The 24,808-nt window shown below is 37.1% G+C and overlaps 1 protein-coding gene across 1 annotated transcript in view; it reads right to left on the bottom strand.

The window, feature by feature from the left end:
• Nucleotides 1-2,129: 2,129 nt before the first annotated feature.
• Nucleotides 2,130-24,808, bottom strand: part of MYBL1 (MYB proto-oncogene like 1) — a 45,845-nt gene continuing 23,166 nt past the window's right edge. Inside the window, exons 4-16 of the mRNA XM_048840837.2 lie at nucleotides 23,873-23,965; nucleotides 21,447-21,667; nucleotides 19,916-20,099; nucleotides 19,134-19,208; nucleotides 17,245-17,349; nucleotides 14,317-14,550; nucleotides 13,272-13,637; nucleotides 12,608-12,750; nucleotides 12,088-12,202; nucleotides 7,926-8,042; nucleotides 7,720-7,824; nucleotides 5,965-6,144; nucleotides 2,130-4,845 (exon numbers count right to left, since the gene is read on the bottom strand). Of these exons, the coding sequence (XP_048696794.2) occupies nucleotides 4,717-4,845; nucleotides 5,965-6,144; nucleotides 7,720-7,824; nucleotides 7,926-8,042; nucleotides 12,088-12,202; nucleotides 12,608-12,750; nucleotides 13,272-13,637; nucleotides 14,317-14,550; nucleotides 17,245-17,349; nucleotides 19,134-19,208; nucleotides 19,916-20,099; nucleotides 21,447-21,667; nucleotides 23,873-23,965 (2,067 nt within the window). The 3' untranslated portion in view covers nucleotides 2,130-4,716. The remainder of the gene's footprint in view (nucleotides 4,846-5,964; nucleotides 6,145-7,719; nucleotides 7,825-7,925; nucleotides 8,043-12,087; nucleotides 12,203-12,607; nucleotides 12,751-13,271; nucleotides 13,638-14,316; nucleotides 14,551-17,244; nucleotides 17,350-19,133; nucleotides 19,209-19,915; nucleotides 20,100-21,446; nucleotides 21,668-23,872; nucleotides 23,966-24,808) is intronic.

Here is a 24,808-nt window from a genome sequence, read left to right as displayed (position 1 = left end):
CATGCCGGTCCCCACATCTGTAGCCTAGAGTTCAGAGTGGGGGAGGAACCTTGACAAAGCCCTAGTGCAGATGCAGTTATACCAATATGATTTATTTCAATTCCTGCATAGAAATAAGCTACACCGGCATATGCAGTGTTGTTGTAGCCATGTCTCTCTAATATCCCGGGACTGACAAGATGGATGAGGTAACAGCTTTTATCGGACCAACTTCCGTTGGTGAGAGAGAAGTTTTCAAGCTTACTCAGAGCTCTTCTTCTTCAGGTCTGGGAAATGTACTCAGACTGTCACAGCTAAATACAAGATGGAACAGATTGTTTAGCATAAGTAGTTAAGGCATATTTCAAGGGATGATTCAAGGTGAAGTGGACCATTAACAACCCTCCAGTCATTGGGGGGAGGAGTGGGTAGTGTAATCGCCTTAGACACTTGCATAAGATCCAATAGCAAAGGTTACAGTATCCACAGAGACAGTGACCTCACACAAATTCTAACTGTTAAAAGTTGCAAGTTTCATTAACTGCATTTTTTACAAATGGGAATTACAGGTTGCATCAGTGAATCTTTTATTCTTTGTTATAACACACTGACAACCCCCCCTCCACTCCAGCTGCATGTTTCGTCCCCCCCTTTTCCTCCTTATTAACTGGAGGGGTGTTGATGGGCCACTTCACCTTGAATGGTCCCTTGACATGTGTGTTTACTACTTATGCTAAACAATCTGTTCCATCTTGTATTTAGCCATGACACTGAGTTTCTCAACATTTTTTTATAACAATATATGCCCATCTAGTTAATTGGCATTGCTCAGATTATGGACATACCAAGAGAACAAATCCTTGCAAATGTTTAAATGCGTCAAACTCGGGGTCAAATTCCACCTCTTATACAGCTGTGCACTCACAGAAGAAAAAGAGGAATTGAGGTACTAAAAGTAGAATTACAATAGTAGTTCTCAACCTTTTCCATACCATGATCCCATATTAAGTGAAAGATGCTAGGAGCCTTTAATGTCTAACCATAAAGAGAGGGTGAGTGCTCCTCCTAGGTTGAGAACCTATGAATTAGAATAAATTGTAAAAAACTACACCTCTGTCTGTTCTATGCTACTAATGGTTGCTGTTCCCACTGCTTTCCATCCCTCCCCACTAAGGCCAAGACAGGGAGAGTAAGAGGAGCTATAGTTACAGCTGACAGATCAAAAAACCCCTTATGCAGAACAGCTGATTTTCTAGAAGCCACTTACTGAAAAAAGCAAAAGTAATGTGGAGAAGGACAACAGAAAATCTGCCAAGCATCCCAAGCTTGTAGCTGAGAGACAGGACGAGGTCATGTTGCTCTTACTGAGATCCAGGAAGAATGTTTGGCTGGGGTATATGGCCCTGTGAAAAGACCAAGTACTATTTTCCCTTTTGACAGGGAGTGGCTTGAGGAACTGTGTGTCTAAGACCACTAAGGAGACTTGCAGAAACTGAAATCTCAGACACTTGCATGAGAAGATCCAGTAAGCAAAGATTACAGTATCCATAGAGACAGTGACCTCACACCGGTTCCAACTGTTAAAAGTTGCAAGCATCATGCACTGCAATTTTTTTTAAAAGGACAATTACAGCTTGCATCAGTGAAGCTTTTATTCTTTGTGAGTCCTAAACTAGATAGTGCTCTTACAGATTTTCCAATCTGCCAGTGAAGTTTGTCAGTTTCATGAACTCACTATTTGTTCCACAAATTTTATTCCCTAAATCACCCTTCATATTAATTTAAAAAACCCTGCTGCATGCAGCCTCCCTCTCAGAAATTAATTGTTCATGTAACTAAAAACAAAGTAGGGAATGCAAACCAAAATGAGTTTTCTTCTGAATATTAAAATAAAAATCAAGGTAATGGATGCCACATTACAACCTCTACTTGACAGTCTCTATCACAAATCTATACCAAAAAGATGATCCCCACAGACATGTTTTCCATTCTCCATACTGATAGCTGTGGAATTATTGCAGCATTTCACTCCCTTTGGATGCATACCTAATTATTATTAGACTCTCACAAAATGTGTAATTGGAACATTTACAATAAATAAACCACACAGACTAGTCTTATTTCTCATAAGAAACAAGAGGCTTTTCCAGTAACCTTGTACATAGATGCTTTATTTCTGCTGTTAATATGGGTCTGCATTATATGCAAGATTCTCTTACATGAAACAAAGTTTGTAGTACAACAAAAAAAACTAAACTTAATCAAGGCATTTGTTGTACATTATATCAAAACCTTAAAACAAAATGAATTATATATGTAGTCAGTTTTCATGCACGTTTGGCTGCTGCATGTATAGTCTACTTCTAAACTGAAAGAAATACAAATGCACACAACATTCAAAAAGGTGATAAAAAGATGCCTGACGTCAAAGATTAAAACCTCCTCACTAATGCAACAAAGAAGCAGTTAACTAGATGATTCAACCAATACCAACTCAAATAAATACTACTTATCATAACTATGTCTAACCTTGGTACTGGTGTCTTTGGTGCAACCATTTCTAAGACCTCATCCAGGAGAAAATAAATCCAGTTCCTGGCATGAAAGGCTTACAAGAATCTCTCTACATATGCAACTTAATCACCTTCATTAATTCATTTTGTGCCACAAATTGGATTCTCCTTGTGAAATCTACTGCCAGCAATGAACACACCAAAACCACCACTGTCAAGGGGTTCTAATTGGCTCCTCTCTTTTGACATGAATGAGGAATAATCCTGGCACAGCTGCGATTTTCAGATCTCTTTTCTACAAGAATTTCTCTTCCTTTTAATTCGATTTAAAATTGCTGAAACTTTTTAAGCCAACTACAGAATCTAGGCATTCAAACATTTAATATTTAAATGTTCCTTTAAAAATATTGGAACTCATGAGCTGTTTTTAAAAGTATTTTAATAACCACAGATTGCTGTTCACATACCACATACCAAGTGTTAAAATTAAGTAACAAAAACCATTTTCTAAAGGTCTTGGTATGATGTGGTATAAATTCTGTGGTATGAATTTTGCTATATCCTGCATAGTAATGGTTGATCTCATTAAGATAACTGGAGAACCTGCCATCATTTTTTTTTTTTTTTTTTTTGGAAATTTTACATACAGTGCATATGATGCGCGCTCTTTCCATCTCTCATAGCAGCAAGCCGATTCTGCTATTATCTATAGCAGCACACCCGGGAGTGGAGAGGAAGAGTGTCTGAATTATAAATAGCTAAAGCTACAGTGTACAATTCTATTTACTTGTCAGTATTGTTGATAGCACACAATTATAATCTGCAAGAAATTAACTACATAAAATCTCTACAACAAAAGCAAACCAAAACATTCCTTCAAAAAAGACAAAGTAAGTGCAAATACCTAAAATAGGCAACTGAAGCAACTGTTGTAACCTGTAGAGGTTTAAATAAGGACAAAGATTTTCATAAATAAAAACGCTCTCTTCACTCTTCAAATATTTAGTATAGTAAATATACAATGGTCAAACTTCTAAGTGCAGATAAGACTGTTTTAAAAACCAAGGTGCCAAGTTTTTTTTAAAACGTAATAAAATGCATTAATTTTTAATTCATGAATAGGACTCAATAATAGGGTCACATAAAGGACCTCATGTTTGCTCTTATATATATATATAAATTAATTAAAAACAAGTTCTTGGAATACTTGTAATAGTATACTAAGAGGACAGATTATAACTACTTTGCTGACCAACATGATTTAAAGGGTATATAGTGCAATCCTTAGGTAGATGTAACATACAGTATAGATTTATATGCTTCACAGCCTGTAATGATGCAGCTATTCCATACTTCAAGGTTAAAATTTGTCCTTTACCACTTTAGCTGTTATAACAGGAAACAACGTTGGCTTCTAGACAACCTACATACACATAAATATCTACATTTAAGCTTTAAAATGAAAATAAATTATAAAAACAAACTCCTTTCCAATTTACAAAAAGTTTCCCTGTTCCTACATACTGTACAATACATTCAACAATGGTCTCAGTTTCTGAGATTTATGAAGAAAATACTGATGTTTTACACTAATGAAAAAAACTTAATTCATCCATTTGCCTACTATCTTATTTCTAGTACCATTCTCAAATAAATATATTTAACACTGTAGTTAATTTTATTGTTTCTGCAGCATACCAAAAACTAGTAGTGCAACTTTCTATCCTTCCTTTAGACTCCTTTCCATTGTGTTTCTTTATATGGTAGAAAAAAAATTGCTACATAAGCAACTGAGCACTTAAGCAAAAGCATTTTCATACAGCTGTGTATGTTGCTTATTCAGAAATCAGAAGTACCTGTAAACCTACCCTACATTCAAAATGCATTAACTGGAGAGTAGCAATGTATGTTGTGAAGAATAAATGTGAAAAACCGGGCTAAAAAAAGTGTATGTTAACATTTACTCCAATATTTTTGACTATTATTCTTTAGATTTAAAAAAAAAAATATTGAAAAAGTTAATTGCAGGATTGTTTATGCTATCCTTACTTGAAAAGGCAAAGCTTCATATGTCTGCCCTTTGTCAATTAAAAAGAGACAAGTTTTCCTTTACAAGGTTGTCTCAAAAAAAGAAAGACTTCATTCACATATATTTGACTGGAATCTCCTTCAGTGTAGTGTTAATTGTAAGGGGAAGGGATGGTTTTGTCAGTTGCAGTGATCCTCACAGAATTAGAGCTCTTGAAGTACTGCCGGAAGCCGTATATGTGCTCAGATATCTTCTTGCTTGTTCAGTCATGATAAGCTGATCTTCTGTTTTTCCATAAACAACTGCTTCCCATTCACAATTTGACTATATTAAAAAACAAAACAAAAAAAAACAGTTCAAAGGAAATTTTAAACAGCTGTATTAGGAATATGTCAGCATTTAAATATAATCCTAATTTAGATTTTCTTTTAAAAGCTTTTTCCACACTAAATTTCACAACAGTTTATATAATCAAAACTCAAGTAATATCACATTTATCACATGTATTCTGCATACTTGGTAATCTGTGACAAAGCTCACTGTTTTTTTCAGCACATCAGCAGTGCCTATGTGCCAGGTTGAAAGTTCTAAGGCAACAGAGGTAAAGAAGCGAGAGAGGGGATTTCTTGAACTGAAATATTCATTGTAATAATTGATGCTGTAATAGCTAATTAAATAAAACCCCTCTTTTAGAATGTTTTCCCATTTATTTTACTCTGAAGTTTCAAAAGGCAGCAGAATGCAGTATTGACAATCCACAGTAATCGCTGTTCAGAGGAAATGCAGAAAGTAACTTTGGCAGCTTGGAAGGGTGTGGTGCCTAGAAAGGAAGTAAGGTACTTTTTTTTTTATAAATGCATAAGGGGGAAAAGCAGACAGACATTTTGGGATGAATGGGATATGGTGGTGGACATTGGGGCTATCAATATGGGGGGGGGGGGGGGGGAGAGAAAAATCATTGATCCACTAGCCCAACTCCCCAGAAAACCTGTGCACTGAAATTCAAGCATGGGAAGCAAATCTGTAGAATGTCTGGATCAGGCCTGACTTGTGGTGGACTACAGAGCTAGCATAAGTAGCAGTGAGGAATTTACATGTCCTTACTGCCATGTAACCACGAACTAGAATCTGGCCCAAAGGAAATTTGTGACTGCACAGAAACGTTTTTCAGAGAAATCTTAGCCATTTAACATTATCAAGTGTTTCAATCCTAAAATAGACTGATTACATAAATTCTGAAATTTGACTTATTTGAATAAAAAGAGTTTATTTAAAAATTGCCCAGAGTTCAGACATGGAGTAAGTTTTCATTGCCAAATTACTAGCTTGAAAAACAGGAATCATAGAAACACTGACCCAAACTTAAAAAAAAAAAAAAAAAAATTAGAAACCATTTAACCGTTAAGATTGTTAATGAAATTAAAAGGTATCTTGAATCCAGACCTGAAGAGACTTTTCCATTTTGACATTTTTTGAAGTGCAAGAATTCAGTTTCTTTTTAATTACTGCATTTGTTTTGTTTGTTGAAGTTGTTGCCTGTTTCTCCAATGTCAGATTACATCTGTTGTCATGTATTTCCAACAACGGTATCATTAGTAAAGATGTAGTATAGATATTTTCTGACTAATGGAAAAAAGACAGAGGAATGGGGAAGAGGAATAAAAGTTAGTATTTAGTAAAATAACCTTTAGCTGTTACTTCAAAAAAAACAAAATGGGAAAATAGAGCAAATATGTAGCAGGTAGAATCAATGAGTAAACATTTCTGAGAAAACTAGTGTCAATTCAGGATAAAGTACTAGACCAGGGGTTCTCAACCTTTTTCTTTATGAGACCTCTCAAGATGCTATAAAAACTCCACAGTCCAGCTGTGCCACAACAACTATTTTTCTGCACATAAGAGCCAGAGCCGATGTTATGGGGTAGCAAGGAGGGCAATTGCCCAGGGCCCCACAAAGCTAAGTTGCTCAGGCTTTGGCTTCAACCCTGGGTGGTGGGACTCAGGGATAGGGCTGCAGTCCTGTGTGGCAGAATTTTAGCTTTGTGCCCTGGGCCCTATTGAGTCTAATGCCAATCATACTTGGTGGACCCCCTGAAACCTGCTCATGGCCTCCAGGGGGCTCTGAACCCCTGGTCGAGAACCACTGTACTAAATTATACTGGGATCCAAAATGTATTGGTAACAACTGAATTTAAACACAGTTGCTGCTAGCATGGTTCTGATGCTAATTCCTTGACGAGGGTGGACCAGTTTTTCTTCTCCCTTATGTTATACAATCATACTACAGCTTCAATTACATTTTCTTTAAAATAAGTTATATAAAACTTGATAGCTTGGCATCATTTTAGAAACAGTTATAAAATATAAATCTCTGTCTACACTAACACAGAAAGTTATACTAGAAGTCTGCTACTAAAACAGACCAGTTCTTTGAGTGTTTTTTTGTTTCGTTACTGAGGGAGACACTGGACTGATTGTTTCAAAAACTGGTTTAATATATTCTCCTAAATTATATTCAAAAGCAATACATCCATAAGCCAGTTTTATCATTGCCAGGCACCACTGGCCACAATTCTGGTATGCAGACTTTTACAGAACCATCAAAAACAAATAAAAGAAAACCACTGTGTAGGAAATTCACTTGATTGCTTACAAAAAACAAAATACTTTTTTAAAAAAAAGCTGTGTTGAATTGCCAGCAATCTTTGCATCTTTCCTCCACCGCGGATCCTCCACATACTTACTAAGATCTTGAAATTCCTCATTTTCCCCCTTCATTTCAAAGGTTGTCCATCCTATAATGATGGTACTACAGCCACCAGCCTTCTTCCCAAGGATGGAACAGGACTGCTCATCACCTCCTTCCTTAAAACTGACTAGAAAGGCAAAATTTCCCCTGTCCCACTGCCATTAATGTCATCCAAGAATCCAGTGATCCAACAAGCAAAAGATCAACACCTGCAATACAATCCATACATTCCCAAAACCCATAATCCCACACACCATAGCATGGAGCACTACCCAAGCGGGTATGGGAGACAACTATTTTTGAAATTGCTAGACGTTTACTCTTACTCGTCAATAGTTAGACCCCCAAGGTGACTATTTACTAGAGCTGATCAAAAAAAAGGGGGGGAAATATTCGTTCAATTTTTCATCAAAATTTCTACCAGTTCTACTATTTATTAGTATACCAACCTGTACATCCAAAACATTTTCTTCTGTGAAGAGTTGGGCACCAAGTTCATCTTTTTCCCAAGAATCCAAGACCAATGACTTTCTGACTTTCTTGGCAGAAGTGTGCTGTGATCAACATTTTATAAAGAAAAAATTTAAGATTACAATTTATGAGTTGCCATTTTTTTCTACCACTATTATAATAAAGCAACATACTGCACCATCACCTCTTGCTTGCAGCTTTTATAGACAGATTCATCTTCCTCCTTAAGGAATATATCTGTTCCAGTTTCCTCTTTTAAAACCTCTCTAATATCTTCTTCCAAGAAGGCAAGTGGTTGTGACTAATTTAAATAGAAGTGTGGTGGGGGGAAAGCCACAGAAAATTTATCAGTTGCTGGTTTTCACCACATTTGACATTCATTTTTTTTATTATAACAAGGAGATATCATCTACTCCATGGGAGGTAGAAAGCCTCAGTAAAATCCACCAACATATTAAGGAATAAAAATTACTGCATTTGATAACTACAGTTCAGCATTCCAAGACTGAACAGATTTTAACAATGCTGTATCATTCCAAGTTATTTTTAGCCAGCTTGTTTTCCCATTAGGTATATAAACATATTTTAACCCTAAACAGGGAAAGTTTACCTAAACTACATATCAATTTGTTTTTATTAGCCAATGGAACTATGAATGATAATTTTCTCCAGAAAGAATCACATTGTTTGGAAGCACAAACCATTGTCCCCTACAAAAAGTAGCACATTTCGAACTGAACATGTACATTATTGGATTAAAGTGTCCAGCTTTATTTTATTCTTCCAAATTCAAAACCACACACACAGGGGATGAAGCATCCCCTACAAATAGCACAATGGTTTACGCACTACAAAAATGTAATCCTTGTCGGGGAGAAATTTTTATTGACACCAATACTATATCTTTGCATAAGGCACTAATAACCATAAAATACCGTGTATAATTTCACATACAGATGGTCCTGTTATGTGCCAGCAGGGGGAGAGGATTCCGCTAAGCCCAAAACTTTGGCTTTAAAAGCCAAGATAGTAGTGGATAAAAGCAGGAGTGCAGAGCTACTATTTGCATTGTGAGGAGCAGAGGTTACAATCTAGAGTAAGGGTAGCAAGGGTGGGGCCAATCCCAAAGACTGAATCTGAGCAGCCTTTAGTATTTGTGGGAACAAAGGACCAGACAAAATATAATGAATTGAAAAGGAAAGGGGTCAGAATTCACAAAATGTAAATCAACTAGGGCTGCCAAGGAATTAAAAAAAATAATCATGATTAATCATGCTGTTAAACAATAGAATACTATTTATATAAATATTTTGGATGTTTTCCACGTTTTCAAATATATTGATTTCAATTACAACATGGAATACAAAGTGTACAGTGCTCCCTTTATTTATTATAAATATTGCACTGTAAAAATAAAATAGTATTTTTCAATTCACTTAGTACAAGTACTGTAGTGCAATCTCTATCATGAAAGTTGAACTTACAAATGTAGAGTTATGTACAAAAATAACTGTACTCAAAAATAAAACAATGCAAAACTTTAGAGCCTACAAATCCACTCAGTCCTACTTCTTGTTCAGCCAGTCGCTCAGACAGATAAATTTGTTTACATTTTCAGGAGATAATGCTGCCTGCTTCTTGTTTACAATGTCACCTGAAAATGAGAACAGGCATTCTCATAGCACTGCTGTAGCCGGAGTTGCAAGATATTTACGTGCCAGATGTGCTAAAGATTTGTATATCCCTTCATGCTTCATTCACCATTCCAGAGAACATGCGTCCATGCTGATGATGGGTCAATAACAATCAAATGCGGTGCTTACCGACGCATGTTCTTTTTCATCATCATGAGTCAGATGCCACGAGGAGAATATTGATTTTCTTTTTTGGTGGTTCGGGTTCTGTGGTTTCCACATCAGAGTGCTGCTCTTTTAAGACTTCTGGAAGCAAGCTCCACACTTCATACCTCTCAGATTTTAGAAGGCACTTCAGATTCTTAAACTTTGGGTCGAGTGCTATAGCTATCTTTCAAAATCTCACATTAGTACCTTCTTTGCGTTTTGTGAAATCTGCAGCAAGTGTTCTTAAAATGAACGACGTGCTGAGTCACCATCAGAGACTACTATAATACTCAAAAAGAAAAGGAGTACTTGTGGCACCTTAGAGACTAACCAATTTATTTGAGCATAAGCTTTCGTGAGCTACAGCTCACTTCATCGATGAAGTGAGCTGTAGCTCATGAAAGCTTATGCTCAAATAAATTGGTTAGTCTCTAAGGTGCCACAAGTACTCCTTTTCTTTTTGCAAATACAGACTAACACGGCTGTTACTCTGAAACCTACTATAATACTAAATATATGGCAAAATGTGGGTAAAATAGAGCTGGAGACATACAATTCACCCCCAAGGAGTTCAGTCACAAATTTAATTAACGCATTTTTTTTTTAAACGAGCGTCATCAGCATGGAAGTATGTCCTCTGGAATGGTGGCCAAAGCATGAAGGGCCATACGGATGTTTAGCATATCTGGCACATAATACCTTGTAATGCCGGCTACAAAAGTGTCACGTGAACATCTGTTCTCACTTTCAGCTGACATTGTAAATAAGAATCGGGCAGCATTATCCCCCATAAATGTAAACAAACTTGTTTCTCTTAGCGATTGGCTAAACAAGAAGTAGGATTGAGTGGACTTAGAGGCTCTAAAGTTTTGCGTTGTTTTGTTTTTGAGCTCAGTTACGTAACAAAAAAAGAAATCTACATTTGTAAGTTGTGCTTTCAGGATAAAGAGATTGCACTATGGTACTTGTATAAGGTGAATTGAAAAATATTTATTTTGTTTATCATTTTTACAGTGCAAATATTTGTAATAAAAATAAAATGTGAGTACTGTACACTTTGTATTAAGTGTTGTAATTGAAATCAATACATTTGAAAATGTATTCTATTATTTAACAGTGCAATTAAAACAGCGATTAATTTTTTTGAGTTAATTGCTAGTTAACTGCAATTAATCGACAGCCCTAAAATCAATTGAATTCAAAAGATTCCTGTGCACCAGCAAGCAATTCAGCAGGAAGAGGCAAAGCTAAAATGAGCAGACTTAGTTTGAAAATGCATAGGTATAAAGCTATACATAGTCATAATGGCAAAGAGAAGTTACCCTCAAAAGCCAGAAGACTCAAAGCAAACACACTGACGTTTTATATAAAGATATGGGACTCAGTCGTAGATTTCATGAAAGCTCCCTTTTCTCAGAATATTCCAGATTTTATTTTAAGAACATACAACTAAGGATGAAAGACACTCCACTTCTAAATATTAATCACTACCAAAAAAAGTATTTATTGAGAGCTTAGGTCAGAGAGCAGAAGCTTAACGACCAGATTCAGTCTTGGTGTGAGGAGGCTGAATTACCACTGACTAGAAATTGCACCCTTTTACACCAGGGCTAACTTGGTTTTTAAGTGTCAAAAAGTGACAGTTTTCTAAATAACGAAGTTAGTCACCCACACTTTCATCTGCACCAGCTCAGAAAGGTTCCATTGTCATCCAATTATCTAACTGAAAGATCACCACCTGTTCATACCCTCTGGCCTGGAAAACATGGTTTGATTCCAAAATAAGGACAATTAAAATATTTTTAGATCATGGCATTATCACATGCATAATTCCAAGCTATATGCATGAGAACTGATTAATGTATAGTGATTCAAGAACACACAGAAAATTCTTACGTCTAATCTTGTTGGTATTCTTAGGACTTGTCCTCACCACCGTGCTGCAGCGGCACTGATGTAGTGCAGCTTATGAAGATGCGCTACATCAATGCGAAAGCGCTCTCCCGTCAACTTAATTACTACACCTCAACGAGAGGCAGAAGCTATGTCAATGGGAGAGCATCTAGTGTAGACTCCGCTTTAAGTCAAAGTAACTTACATCACTGCGGGGCGGAGGGGGGTTTTCACACCCGAGTGACATAAGATATATCGACTTAAGCAGTAGTGTAGACAAGCCCTTAGAGGATATAAATTGAATGAGCATGGGGTCTGAATCTTTTACCCCCTAGAGATGGTCCCTTCAAAAAAATGATTGGAGCATACTGGTGGGGCAGAAAGGGGAAGCCTGCACTGTTGCTGCCCCAGGCTGTAACTGTCCTGTGGATAAACAGAAGACTATCTTCCAGGATTGGAAAGTGCTACACCTTTCAACAACACTAATAATTTTACTAATTTTTTTTTAAATGTTCGTGTTAAGGCTCACTTTGTAAGTCACTATTTTGTATGGTGAGGGTATTCAGACCCACTTAAGAGAAACATTAACGAACAGGCAAAGAGATCACATACCACAATTTTGAGAGGGCCATATTTTTTCTCCTGAGCAGCTAGAGCATTCTTAAAAGGAGTTGGAGTCCTTGGTGTGGTACCCAGTAAAGATCTTCTAATTGTTGGAGTTCTAAAACTATCCAAGCAGAGAAAAATGTTCATACGTATTTTAACATTTCATGATTTCTGATGGATTTGTCATATAAGTTTAACTCTATCAAAATTAACTGTTGTTTACTTCTTTATAAAATGGAGTACATAGACACACACAAATCAATCAAATAGGTCACTGCATTTGCCCCACGTACATCTCAACTAATTTTCATTTAGTACAATATTAAAAAGATTAAGGGAAAATTAAAATTAAATATAATAGTCACTTCTTGGGAAATCAAAGAAAAACTAGGCCGATTTATGTTTGCATGTAAATATTTAAACTTCCTTTTAAAAATATTAATAGTTGCATATACAGCTAAATTGGCTTTGCATAGTCTCAGAATCTTGCTTTTATTTCAACATCTGATCTTTAGTGTCATCCTACCCTGCATTTTCCTTTTGGTCTTTTGGTGTCATTTCCTTGTGGAGAGGAGTTGTAATAAGAACTTTCTGCCCACAGATTGGAGTTGATGTAAATGCAGGATTTTCAAGGTTAAAGTGTTCATTTCCAGAGCATGTGTTGAAAAACTAAAAGAAAAACTAAACCAACTTACAAAACATGAACTCCTACATTATGTTGAGCAATAAAAAACCAAATTTCCCCACGTGATTTCCACTGAAGATCTCTAACAACTTGTTTAAAATTTATGCGCTTCTATCCCCACAATATGAGCTGAATTTACTAGTGAAACCTCAATTTGAATTTTCTTAAAAAAAAAAAAAAAAAAAAAAAAAAAGTGGCAAGGCCCTGTAGCTACACAGTCAAATCTGAACTACCTCCAGTATGTGCTGGTAGAAAAGTGAAGCCCAGTTGTCAAGCTGCAGTAGAGGTCAGTCCCAGAAAGGAAATCAGGTAACCAATTTCCCCATTTTTAAAATAACCCATTTCTTCCATATTAAAACTCTCTCGTTAATTCAGCTAATCCTTTAACACGTTCTAAGCCGTTTCCCAATACATTCAATTAAGGTACAATGTATTCAAGAAATCCTGCAATTTGTGTCAGTTCATTGCAATCCTAGCTTTCTAGCTGTATTAAAAAAATTTATACCTGTGATGGGGAAAAGGGTAGTGTTTTCACTGGTGTTTGTTTTAGTGCAACATTGACAGCATCATTATATGACCCATCATTCAGCTCATTGACTGGTGACTGTCCAACTCGCAATCTTTTTTTCTTCCTGAGGATAGCAGGTGGAGTGCTGAACTTGGCTATGGAAGGAGATGTTGAAAGAATCTCTTCTTCTCCGCTGCTACAACTATTTTTTTTGCCATCAAGAACAACACTGACATTAAACTGGCACTCCATAGCCCCTTCATTGTGTTGAATCCTCATTAATGTTACTGGAGCAGGTTTGACAGGGGAATTAGCAGCCTCAGAAAGGTCAAAGCTGGTGACATCGCTCCATGCTACTGGATCCTACAATGTAAGGATACAAGACACTCAGGCATGAACATACTCACGTTTTAGTTAAATTTTTGCTTATCTGAAATGTTCCAAGTGGAAGTTGTAGATCGCAAAGTTCCTGTTTGGAATATTTCAAGTCAGCAACAGTTTTTCTCATTATATTGCATTCTATATATGAGCTTTGGAAACCAGTTATAATTCATTAAGAGAAGTTATATATTCAGTATTAATTCTCACATTTTAAAAGCTACAAAAATATATTCATTACTCACCCCAATCACACACAATCTAATTTAGACATACATTTACAGTCCAGACAGAAGTAGCTTGATGCAATTAAGATTGGTTGTTTGGTTATAACAACCAGCTACCCCAGCTTCTGGCATTCCAGTAAAAAATGTCAATGTAACTCAGTTATATCAAGATTGTAACTAAGGCATTACACTCTGGATTAAATATTTCCCCTACCCCTCTTACACAACCAGATAATTTTATATAGTTTGTTTTCAGTACAATTCACTCATGACTTCCAAGAAAGCAAAGCAATCAACAGTAGTGAAACTATACCTATCTGGTACTGTATGAAGTAATTTCAAACATTTTACATATGTACTGGGCAAATATGAACATACCCAAATATAAATGGATTACATCTTTATTGAAAACTAGAGAATCACCCATCCCAACTTACAGATTCAATAAGCTCTAGTGTCTCTGCAAATTCTGGAATGGTCTGTAGAGATGATAACACTGCATTTGCCTCCACAGCTAGGTACTTGGTGGGTGAATTCTGCTGGGCAGCTGTACCCTGGGCTTCATCCATACTGTAAAACTCACTTGTTTGTTCCCCAAGGCTATTTAGCGTATTAGACATGCTATCTTCCATGATGAAGCTTCCAGACCAGCTAGAGAAACTTCCAGCTTGCTAGTAGTATAATAGAAATGGGTTGATGTTTTATTCAAATTTGAAATTGAAAATAAATCAGAAACATGATTTTGGGGCAGGTTTCATAAACATACTATTATGGACACATTGCATAGTAATATTTTGTTTCAGACTGAACTTTTACCATTCTCCAGTGGATGTACTCTACAACAGTTTTATTCAGCTCAGTGATTTCCCCACCTTTCCCCAGCCAACTTACTTTCTGAAGTAATTCAATTACATTCTTATTTCTCTTAAGTTTACAGGAGACACTCAACATTCCCCTTCTCTTACATTTATTCCTTTAACCTCTACTCATTACTATGACTGAAATTCTATTTCATATATATTTATGTATGGTTCCCTATTGCTCACGTTGAAAATCACTGGTGATGTAAGCTTCCCCACTCTCCTAAACAGTAAGCTGACTAATAAAGAGATGTTCATTTTTGTTTATAGTCTACTTCATTTCCAACTTCTCATTCACCATCATAACACAGTGCTTATGAAGAGACATTGGAATTATCATACTGGATCGGACCAGAGTCCATCTAGTCCAGTATCCTATCTCTGACAGTGGCAGGTACCACAGCTTTGAGGAGGAAAGAAGTCCACAGTAGGCAGATGTGGGATAGTCTGCTGTTTCCCCCTGGATCTCAAAGTTAGCTATCATCAGGGTCTCCATTAGAGAATCGTTTTAAGCCCTGAAGCATGAGGTTTCATATTCCTTCCAAAATTCATCATTAAATGACAACTCTGGATATTTTTGATATTCACATTAGCATCCATTCCCTTTTCCAAACTTGCTAATTTCTTGGCATCAACAACATCCTGTGGCAACAAGCTCTATAGTCTAAATAAGTGTTGTGTGAAAAAAGTTCATCAGTTTTGAATTTACTACCTTTTAATTTCATATAATGTCCCCTTGTTCTTATGTTGAGAGATGGAGAACAGAAGTTCCTGATCTACCTTTATATATGCCATTCATTATTTTATATACATGCATCATGTCCCCTCCCTCTTATCTGTCTCCTTTCTACGGTAAACAATCCCCAACTTTTTTCATATGATAGTGTTTCCAGGCCCTTGATCGTCCTTGTTACTCTTCTCTTTTCCCCTCCAATGTGCATTACTTTACATTTATTGACACTGAATTTCATATGTAATTGCGTTGCCCACTCAACTAGATTGTTTCAGTCTTTCCTGAAGTTCCTCACAGTCCTTGCTGGTCCTAACTTAAATAACTTTGTCTCTTGCAAATTTTGCTGCTTCACAACTCACTTCCCCTTTATAGGTCATTAAAGTTTGCATGGCAGGAGAAAGTATTTTTTTTTAAATAAATGTCCCTTTATGAACCCTGTGGTGTTTGGTATTGTAAATACATGTAGGAACTGCAGAGTACACTAATGTTTTACTGGACCATAGGTAGGGCCCTACCAAATTCACAGCTATGAAAAACACGTCATGGACTGTGAAAACTGGCCTCTCCCGTGAAATCTAGTCTTTTGTGTACTTTTACCCTATACTATACAGATATCATGTGGGAGACCAGCGTTTCTCAAACTGGGGGTCCTGACCCAAAAAGGGGTTGCGGGGGTGGGGGGTTGCAAGGTTATTGTAGGGGGGTCACGGTATTGCCACCCTTACATCTGCGCTGCCTTCAGTGCTGGGTGGCCAGAGACTAGCAGCAGCACAGATTTAAGGGCGACAATACCATACTATCCCACCCTTACTTCTTCGCTGCTGCCTTCAGCGCTGGGCCCTTGGCCAGCAGTTTCCACTTTCCAGACGTCCAGGGGGCAGCAACGCAGAAGGGTGACAGTATCATACCATGCTATCCTTACTTGGGCAGTCTGCTGCCTTCAGAGCTGTGTTTCCAGCCAGAAGCAACTGCTCTCCAGCCACCCAGCTCTGAATGTAGTGCCGCCACCAGCAGCAGAACAGAAGTAAGGATGATAATACCGCAAACCCACCCCCCTACAATAATCTTGCAACCACACCCCTACAATCCTCTTTTGCGTAAGGACCTCTAGTTACACCACCATGAAATTTCAGATTTAAATATCTGAAATCATGATGACATTTACAATTTTTAAAATCCCATGACCACGAAATTAACCAAAATGGACCATGAATTTGGTAGGGCTCGAACCATAGGTCTCCTTTGCTATCTTTTCTGAGAGTCAATGGTAGAAAAATCAGATATAGCAAAATATAGGCATTTTTCATTACCTATGTTGATCAACTAAATGGTTTATCCAAGGAAATAAGTACTTTGAATTCTGGGCTGTTTTTAAAAAACAACAAAATCTTACAGCCCTTATTCACATGGTTACCCCTTTGAAAGTAACACAATTACTCAGTACATGAAGTGTTGCTGGAGTGGATCTCAAATTAGGGCTGAGTAAAACCAGTAGCAGGTGAAATAGCCATTCAAAAAGTCATCTCTTGCTCTAGGATTATGGAAAAAAAGCACTTGACTATACCACAGTACTTACCATAGGTTAAAAACACTATGTTAAAAGAAAAATAATGTACATTCCCCAAATTAAAGTCCTACACGTACACCAAGTTTGATCAGTTTTGGAAGAGCATATTAAAGCTATTCTAGAATTACTAGCATCCATTAACGAACTGCTGATCAATCTTGGTGTAAAGCCAATGCACGTATGTATACAAATGCACAGTCCTTACAGATGATACTCGCTTTCTTCTGATTTCATTCTCAGCTGACATAAGGAGCAACTCAAGTTCCTTTATTTTCTTTTCTTTATCAGGATCATCATCAACAAATGGATGCTGAAAAGGGTATTTAGAAAACAGGATAGAAGCTGTTAATAGAACTCAATAAATGTAAGGCTTCCCTTTACTAGCTAGACTTCTACTTTCTTACATCCTGCACATGCTGGGAGCAGAACTATGTAAGCTACAAAGCCATGCTTGACAACCATTTTAGAATAAGGTTGCCAATTGCACGGTTTTGGCATGATTTCAGTGCCCAGTACAGACAGATTTGTCTGATTTTCAGTCTATTCATGCAGAAAATCATGCTAGCTTGCTAATAAGTTTTAGTACTGTTTTTGTCATAGAAGCCTAGTATAGCGTGCTGAATGTTCACCAATTCCTCAGTTCTAGCTCTAGTGGAAGTACCCAGGGAAACAGAAGTCTAGAGCACACTCCAGATGACCACCTGCATTTTAAGCACCTGCACGGTTAACCCTACTCAGAATAGATCTGCATGACATGAGTTTCAAACACTGACAGTTGTTGGTGTTCTGTCTACACTAGTGCTCCCACCAGTGGAAGTGAACTGGTTGTAACAAAAACAAGGAAGTTTTTGGGGAAACAAGTATAACTTAGACAAGTTTCTTGTGGTCAATATAGATGTAAATGATAAGTTTCAAATATAGTTACTGAGCCAGAGTTTAAAAAGGGTCTTAAAAGAAGGTGGCATTTTTAATTTCTCTCTATATATATATTGATATCTAGAGTGGGTTAATAGTGTTGCCTGCTTCTTTCAAGGCCATCCTAGGGCATTCAATCATGGTTTGCATCCACACCAGGGTGGCAGGAAGGAGGAACAGAATTTTATTTAAAGATGAACTACATCGCAAAAATTATAGTTAAGTTAAAGGCGTTCTTCACAGAAATCCATGTCTATCTAACTGTGGGAAGAGAATGCCATACAAAAGTTAGTTTATTTAGCTTAATTTTTCCAAATTTATGCCTTTTCTGCCATTTCCTAGTCCACTAACAATATCCCAGAATGCCATTTCAAACAGAAGGCTCCTTGCAGCGCACAATATTTATGATGTTACCAATGTACTCTCAATACCTTAAGTAAATCAAAGTAAATCATGAGCATTTCACAAAGCAAGTTTTTTTTTCTAACAAGTTAGTTCAAACTTATTTCTGCTCTTAATTCCAATACATCCAACATAAAACTTTTGGTTTTTCTATGCAGTTTACCTCAATACTTCAATATTTGTGAAGATTGACAAAGGTTTAGATTACCCAGAAGAGGTGAGAAAAATTATATGAATAAAATCATCTTAGTAATGTATTTACTACATGGGCTTAACACATTTTAGGTGAATCTTTCAATTGCTTAGGTCTACAGTAATACATGTACTGCACACATAAAAAGCAAAACACAGCCTTTGGCTAAATTTAATGGGAGCTATGCACCTAGTCAGTGACAGACGTTAGACCAAAGGATTTAATTAGTGGGCAGATCTAAATTAGTTGATCACATTTCCAAATATCAGAAATGAACATAGGCATCCTCTGATGAGCAGCTGCAGCCTGCACTTGAAGAGGATGGGGACTCCTTTCATTTCTCAGTACAGGACTCTATGATCCTGTAAAGTTGCAACAGCTTTTTCAAGAAAAAAGGCACAAATACAATCTGAGGTTTGTACAATGAAGATTTAGCTGAACGGTCAAGGCCTTAAACTAAAAAAATATGACTACTTAAAACTTTAAAAATAAACAACAGAATCCTTGGGTTATCAGGCTAAGAAATGAGACAGAATAAGTCAAACTCTAACCTCATTTCATTTACAATAGCCAATGAAAATTACCTGAATAAAGTTGGAAGAAGCTGAAACATGTTCTATACAGCTGCCTTCTGATGACACATACTGGTAACCTGGAATCTAAAAGAATTCAAAAAATTATCTTTGCATATTATAAAAAACAACTTTAGAGACTGACTGGGAGCCAAACAGATTCATATTTTAGAAAATAGTATAGTTTTAATTAGAGAGTTTAGAAAACTTAAATTACTAAATGGCTGAAAACGGACTTCAATTAAACGATCTTTTATTTTACAGATTGTCTATTTTCAAACTTGATAAATAATTTTGAAACTGGAAAAAATTGCCAAACCATGTAGCCTGATTTTAGCTTGAGCAGAAGACTGAAATTTGCACTGCAGTCACATTTTAAAGCAACATTCAATTTAAAAAAAAATGTTTTAAACAAATTTACCTATGTTACTAACACTTGATACGATTTAAAATCCAGTCTGCATTTCAACTTTGAAGTACTTTTTCAGCGTGAAAACAAAAATGAAGGAAGTCAGTTGCACTTTCAAGATTTTAGAATTGCAGGGTTTGACTTGGGAACACTGCTGGGAAATTTTAGTTAGAAAACAACTTCGCTACTGAATTTAAAATATATCATGGAAACAGTTCTAACAGTACTAGGTTTTTATGTTTCCTTTTCCAAAACATAATTTAGGTCAAAATTAAGTCAACAGGTGGCCTTTTCAGAGACCAATTTATATTTTATAATATGCCAACAGTATAGAAGAAATATACACTGCAATTAATGAATTTTTGTATGTACATTTAAAACTTACTTGTGCCTGAACAGGTATGTAAAACTGATTCTGGGTTTGTAAGTGTTCTACAGTGGCACAAGGTTTGTGTTGAAGTTTTGATGAACTAGGCTGCTCACTCTTGATTCCATCTTGTAAGTATCCTTCCTGTTCCACTTTTCTTCGCATAGTGGAATTCCAATGATTTTTTATTGAATTGTCTGTCCTAAAACAAAGTCATATAGTAGGAAGATATGGAAACCAAATTATTTCAGGAACATATTTTTAATTAGGTAAATTACACAACTTTACAAACCACCACCACCACATTGCAAACATTGTAAATTACACCAATAATTTTTTTCATTTATCACATACATTTCACCACTTCCCTAACTGGTGAGGAACATCTTTTTCTTGACTGGATACTTCAACAGCTGGATATGCTATATGACCATACTGTTTTCACCTCTAACGTTATCAAATATAAAGTTGTAAAAAAAAAAAAAAAACCACACACAATTTAATTCCTGCAGAACTTTGGACAATTACTTTTGGATCTAAAATTTCTTTAAAAAAAAAATAGAATCACCCAAAAATTCATTAGATACCTTCTCAGCTAACTACCACACATAGAGGCCAGATTCTTGCAACATTACTCAAGATGAATACCCCGCACTTCAGTCCCACTGAAGTTCATTAGACTACTTGCAGACTAAGAGTAAGGATTTAAATTAAAAAAAAAAAAGAGGGTATCTGCAGATTTTTGTAGAATACATTTCAAAACTTGTAACAAATGGACAGTTAGCAAGCCCTTTACTCACACTGTCGAGCAGTTACATAAGAAATCTCACTGACTTCAACTGAAGTACTCATACAATTAATTTAGCAGTCTGAGTAAGGGGCTCACAATCTGGCTGTGAATTTGTCACACATTAGCTAACCTGTGGATAAAACAAAATAAAAACCTAGAAAGATCAGAAATTGCACTTCAATTTTTAGAACACTTTAATTACAGTAAGCTTGCCCAAGATCTTTTTCAAAGTTTGTTTAAGATTGGGTGTTTCTGGGGCATGTGTCTTCAGTGAAAAGCCAAAATGTATCCACATCACATTTAATCACCTTTTTGGATGTCAGAATATGCACATATTCTAGTAACATTTTGCCTTGCAATAGCCTTAAAAACAGATGGAAAATCAGGATGAGATGGGTGTTGTATTTATTAGTAAAACAGTTAATAGTGTTGACATTTGAACGATATAAATGGAGGAAGTTCACATTACTCCAGCTGATAATGTTTTTGTGGGTCTGGCAACAGACAAGAAAACACTGCTTAATCATGAGAGTTATCTTTAACTAGAAGACATAAGCTTTGTTGGTTTTTTAAGCAGAACTTAAATTTTGGTAAACACTGCAAAATCCATAGGAAGACAATGAGGTTTCCGTGGAGATATATATATTTTTTTTGGTTTGATTACCTTTACAATAGTTACATGGATTTTGGAAAGACCTTGTAACGACTGGCTTTCATACTCTTTCTTACGTTTAATACAAAAAATACGTTGAAAAGCACCTTCCAGGAAGAAGTTTTGCAATTTCAGCCCATCGGTTTCCCAAACGCTTGTGAGCTTCATAGATTATTCTGTCCTCTTCTTCTGTCCATGAAGATTTCTTTACCTCAGGATTGAGATGGTTATGCCATCTCTCTCTGCACTGCTTGCCTATTCTCCCTTTTAGGTGTTTTGCAATTAAAGACCAGCGTTTTGGACCATACTTCTGAACTAATTCAATAACCTGGAACACAAACCAAACAGTAGCAATGACAGACAATTCAGTATGTTTGAAAAATTAGATTGGAAATATTATTAAAAAGCATTTGCAAAATTAACATCTCAAAAGATGAATAATAAAACTGATTTGTTAACAAATTAAGTTAAGGATTAGAGAAGGCCTATAGAGACAATCATGGTGCTTTCAAAAGTCATTGGCAGGAATCCTGGTATCAGAATTATGTATAAACTCCTACTTTTAAAGTTAAAGTAGCCTATGTTGTAAAGGCAACACTAGCTGTAGAAAAATAAATGCTGACCAAGTTAGATTTCAGTGTCACCTGCCAACTGATGCACTGACATTGGGAAATACTTAAATTACTTGATTAAATGATTAAAGGCCTAGAAAACAGGACCTTGAGGGAAAATTGAAAAAACTGGGTTTGTTTAGTCTGGAGAAGAGAAGACAGAGCGGACTTAACAGTTTTCAAGTATATAAATGGTTGTTACACAGAGGAGGGAAGTAAATTGTTCTCATTACCATCTGAGGATAGGGCAAGAAGCAATGAGCTTAAATTGCAGCAAGGGCAGTTTAGGTTGGACTTAAGGAAAAACTTCCTGTCAGGGTAATTAAGCACTGGAATAAATTGCCTAGAGAGGTTGTGGAATCTCCATCATTGGAGATTTTTAAGAACAGGTTAGACAAACACCTCTCAGGGATGGTCTAGATCAGGGGTTCTCAACCTTTTTCCTGCTGAGGCCTGCCTTCAACATGCTATAAAAATGCCAGGGCCCAGTTGGGGTGGGGAACTCGGGGCTCTGGGTGGGTCTTGAGCATAGGCATAGTTTTACCAAGGGCGGGGAGCACCACCTCCACCCCGACTCACTCAGGAGGCCACCCAACCTGTCTGGGCTGTGGGGGGATGCAACCAAAAAATAACTCAAAGTGGGGACTCAGTTCAAAAAGCATGAAAACTGCTCAGGGTGCAGGCAGGGGGTAGCTAGGGGCTGTATAAGGGTTAGGAGGGGGCTCCCAGCTTCAGCCCTTCTTCCCCTCCCCCACCCACTGCTCCTGACTTGGCAGAGGGCTGCGGGGAGGTTTGCCAGCTTCAGCCCCATACTGCTCCTGGCTGGAGGTGCGGGACCGCCGTCAGCTTCAGCCCCACACGCCGCTCCCGGCTTGGGGAGAGGGAGGTGCTGCCAGCTTCAGCCCTGCATGCCGTTACTGGCTTCAGCGCTGGGGCTTGGGGCACCAGGTTTCAGCTGCGGGACTCCGTGGCCCCCCTGAAAGGGCTCATGAATCCCCAGTGGGCTGCAGCCCCCCCAGTTGAGAACCACTGGTCTAGATAATACTTAGTCCTGCTTGACTTCTAGAGGTCCCTTCCAGTCCTACAATTCTAGGATTCTATACTTCTTGTAAAGAAATATGCGTGCATGCTGCTTGTTTTATACATTAGTAATGAAAGGTCTTATCTGTTTTTCCTGGAAGGCTATACATAACTGAAGAACTGAGATCATCATCAAATGAGATATTAAGCAAGTAAAGCCCTACAAGGAGGGGAATGATGTTTTATTCCAACTGTTTAAAAATGGTATTTTTTTCTTTTTAAACATTTATGGGTTTTAAACAGTCTGAATAAAAATAGTTTCCACTCTGACTCAGGTTTCACTTGTTTGGTATCTGTTATGTCAATCCTCTTAGTTTTCCAGTTGTTCTGTTTTCACAGAAAACAAAGAAGATGTGAATTAATACTATATTAATACTGTATTTAACAGGCAGAAAAAGGGAAGGGTTTTGTTTTCATTATCTTTTTAAAGTCTTATAAGCCTCTTTCACAAGAGCATACAAATCCATTTTCCCCCACCATGGCAGGCACCTGTTAAGTCTGGTGGTCTGGGAGAGCACAAGGTATAAAACAGGCCAGATTATGGCCTACAAATGTCAGTTCCAAACACAGAGGACTCCTCTACTCAATGAGTTAAAGAAGCTGTTCAACTACCATGGGGAAATGATAAACACCTGAGCAGGCCTAACATTTTATGTCATCCAGGGCAGTGGAATATACCCAGCGTAACACAGTGAACTAGCTAGTATGTGTCATCTGGGATCAGAGAATCCAACAAAACCAGGATAATGGGAGTAGGGAGGAGACAACACAGAAAGAAGTCTTGGTATACTTTTGCTACAGTCAAAAAATAACCAAGCACAATGTGAAATAAGTTCCATTACCCTCTGATCCTCTTCTTTAGTCCAGGGACCTTTAATCAATTCTGGGTTTAGAACCTTCTGCCAGCGATGCTGGCACTGAAAATCCGAACGATTCTGAAACAGTTTTAAAAAAATGACTTTGCTAAAGATTATCTTTATAGACAGTTTCCCGGACTGTTTTCCTAGCAAACAGCAATAGTTTTGACTAATGCAAATGTAAAACTAAATAATGAACTATAGATGATTAGCATTAAACAGGTTATTCCAAAGTGGAAAAGACGTAATCACTGAACATCTGAGCCACTATTATAGTTGGGCTCTTTTCGTTATGAAAAAGTTACTTACCCGTTCTGTACTTGTTCTTCGAGATGTGGATGCAGATATGTATTTCACTCAATATACACAAAAAGCCAGAGACTTTTTTACTACAGCAGTAACCATAAGGGAAGTGCATGTGTGCTTTATGTCCTCGTGGCCTCTCCCAAGGTCACATAACGGCAGTACTGCCTTGATCCACCCTCAGTTCCTTCACACCAGAAAGAATATCTGAAGACTCCAATGGAGAGGAGATTGAGGGTGGGCCGCAGAATACACATCTGCGCCCGTATCTCGAAGAATAGTTAGTTACAGAACAGGTAAGTAGCTTTTTTCTTTGAGTGGATGCAGACATGTATTCCACTCAGGTGACTCTCAAATAGGACCATTCAGAGGTGGATTCAGAGTCTAGAAAATTAAGATTGCAATGCTACTTGGCCAAAGTTTGCATCAGATATGGATGCAGCAGTAACCACATACTGAGTGAATATATGAAATAAGGACCAAAGTAGTGGCCCTACAAGCATCCAGAATAGGAAAAATCTTTCAGAAAAGCAACTGAAATAGCCTGAACCCTCATGGAATGGGCTGAAAGTTTCTGCGGAGGAGTCTTCGCCATTCCATAAAGCATCGTAATATGGA

Source organism: Caretta caretta, chromosome 2 (assembly GCF_965140235.1).
Source record: "Caretta caretta isolate rCarCar2 chromosome 2, rCarCar1.hap1, whole genome shotgun sequence".
In the NCBI taxonomy this organism is placed as follows: domain Eukaryota; kingdom Metazoa; phylum Chordata; order Testudines; family Cheloniidae; genus Caretta; species Caretta caretta.
This window is presented reverse-complemented; position numbering and strand designations above follow the sequence as displayed.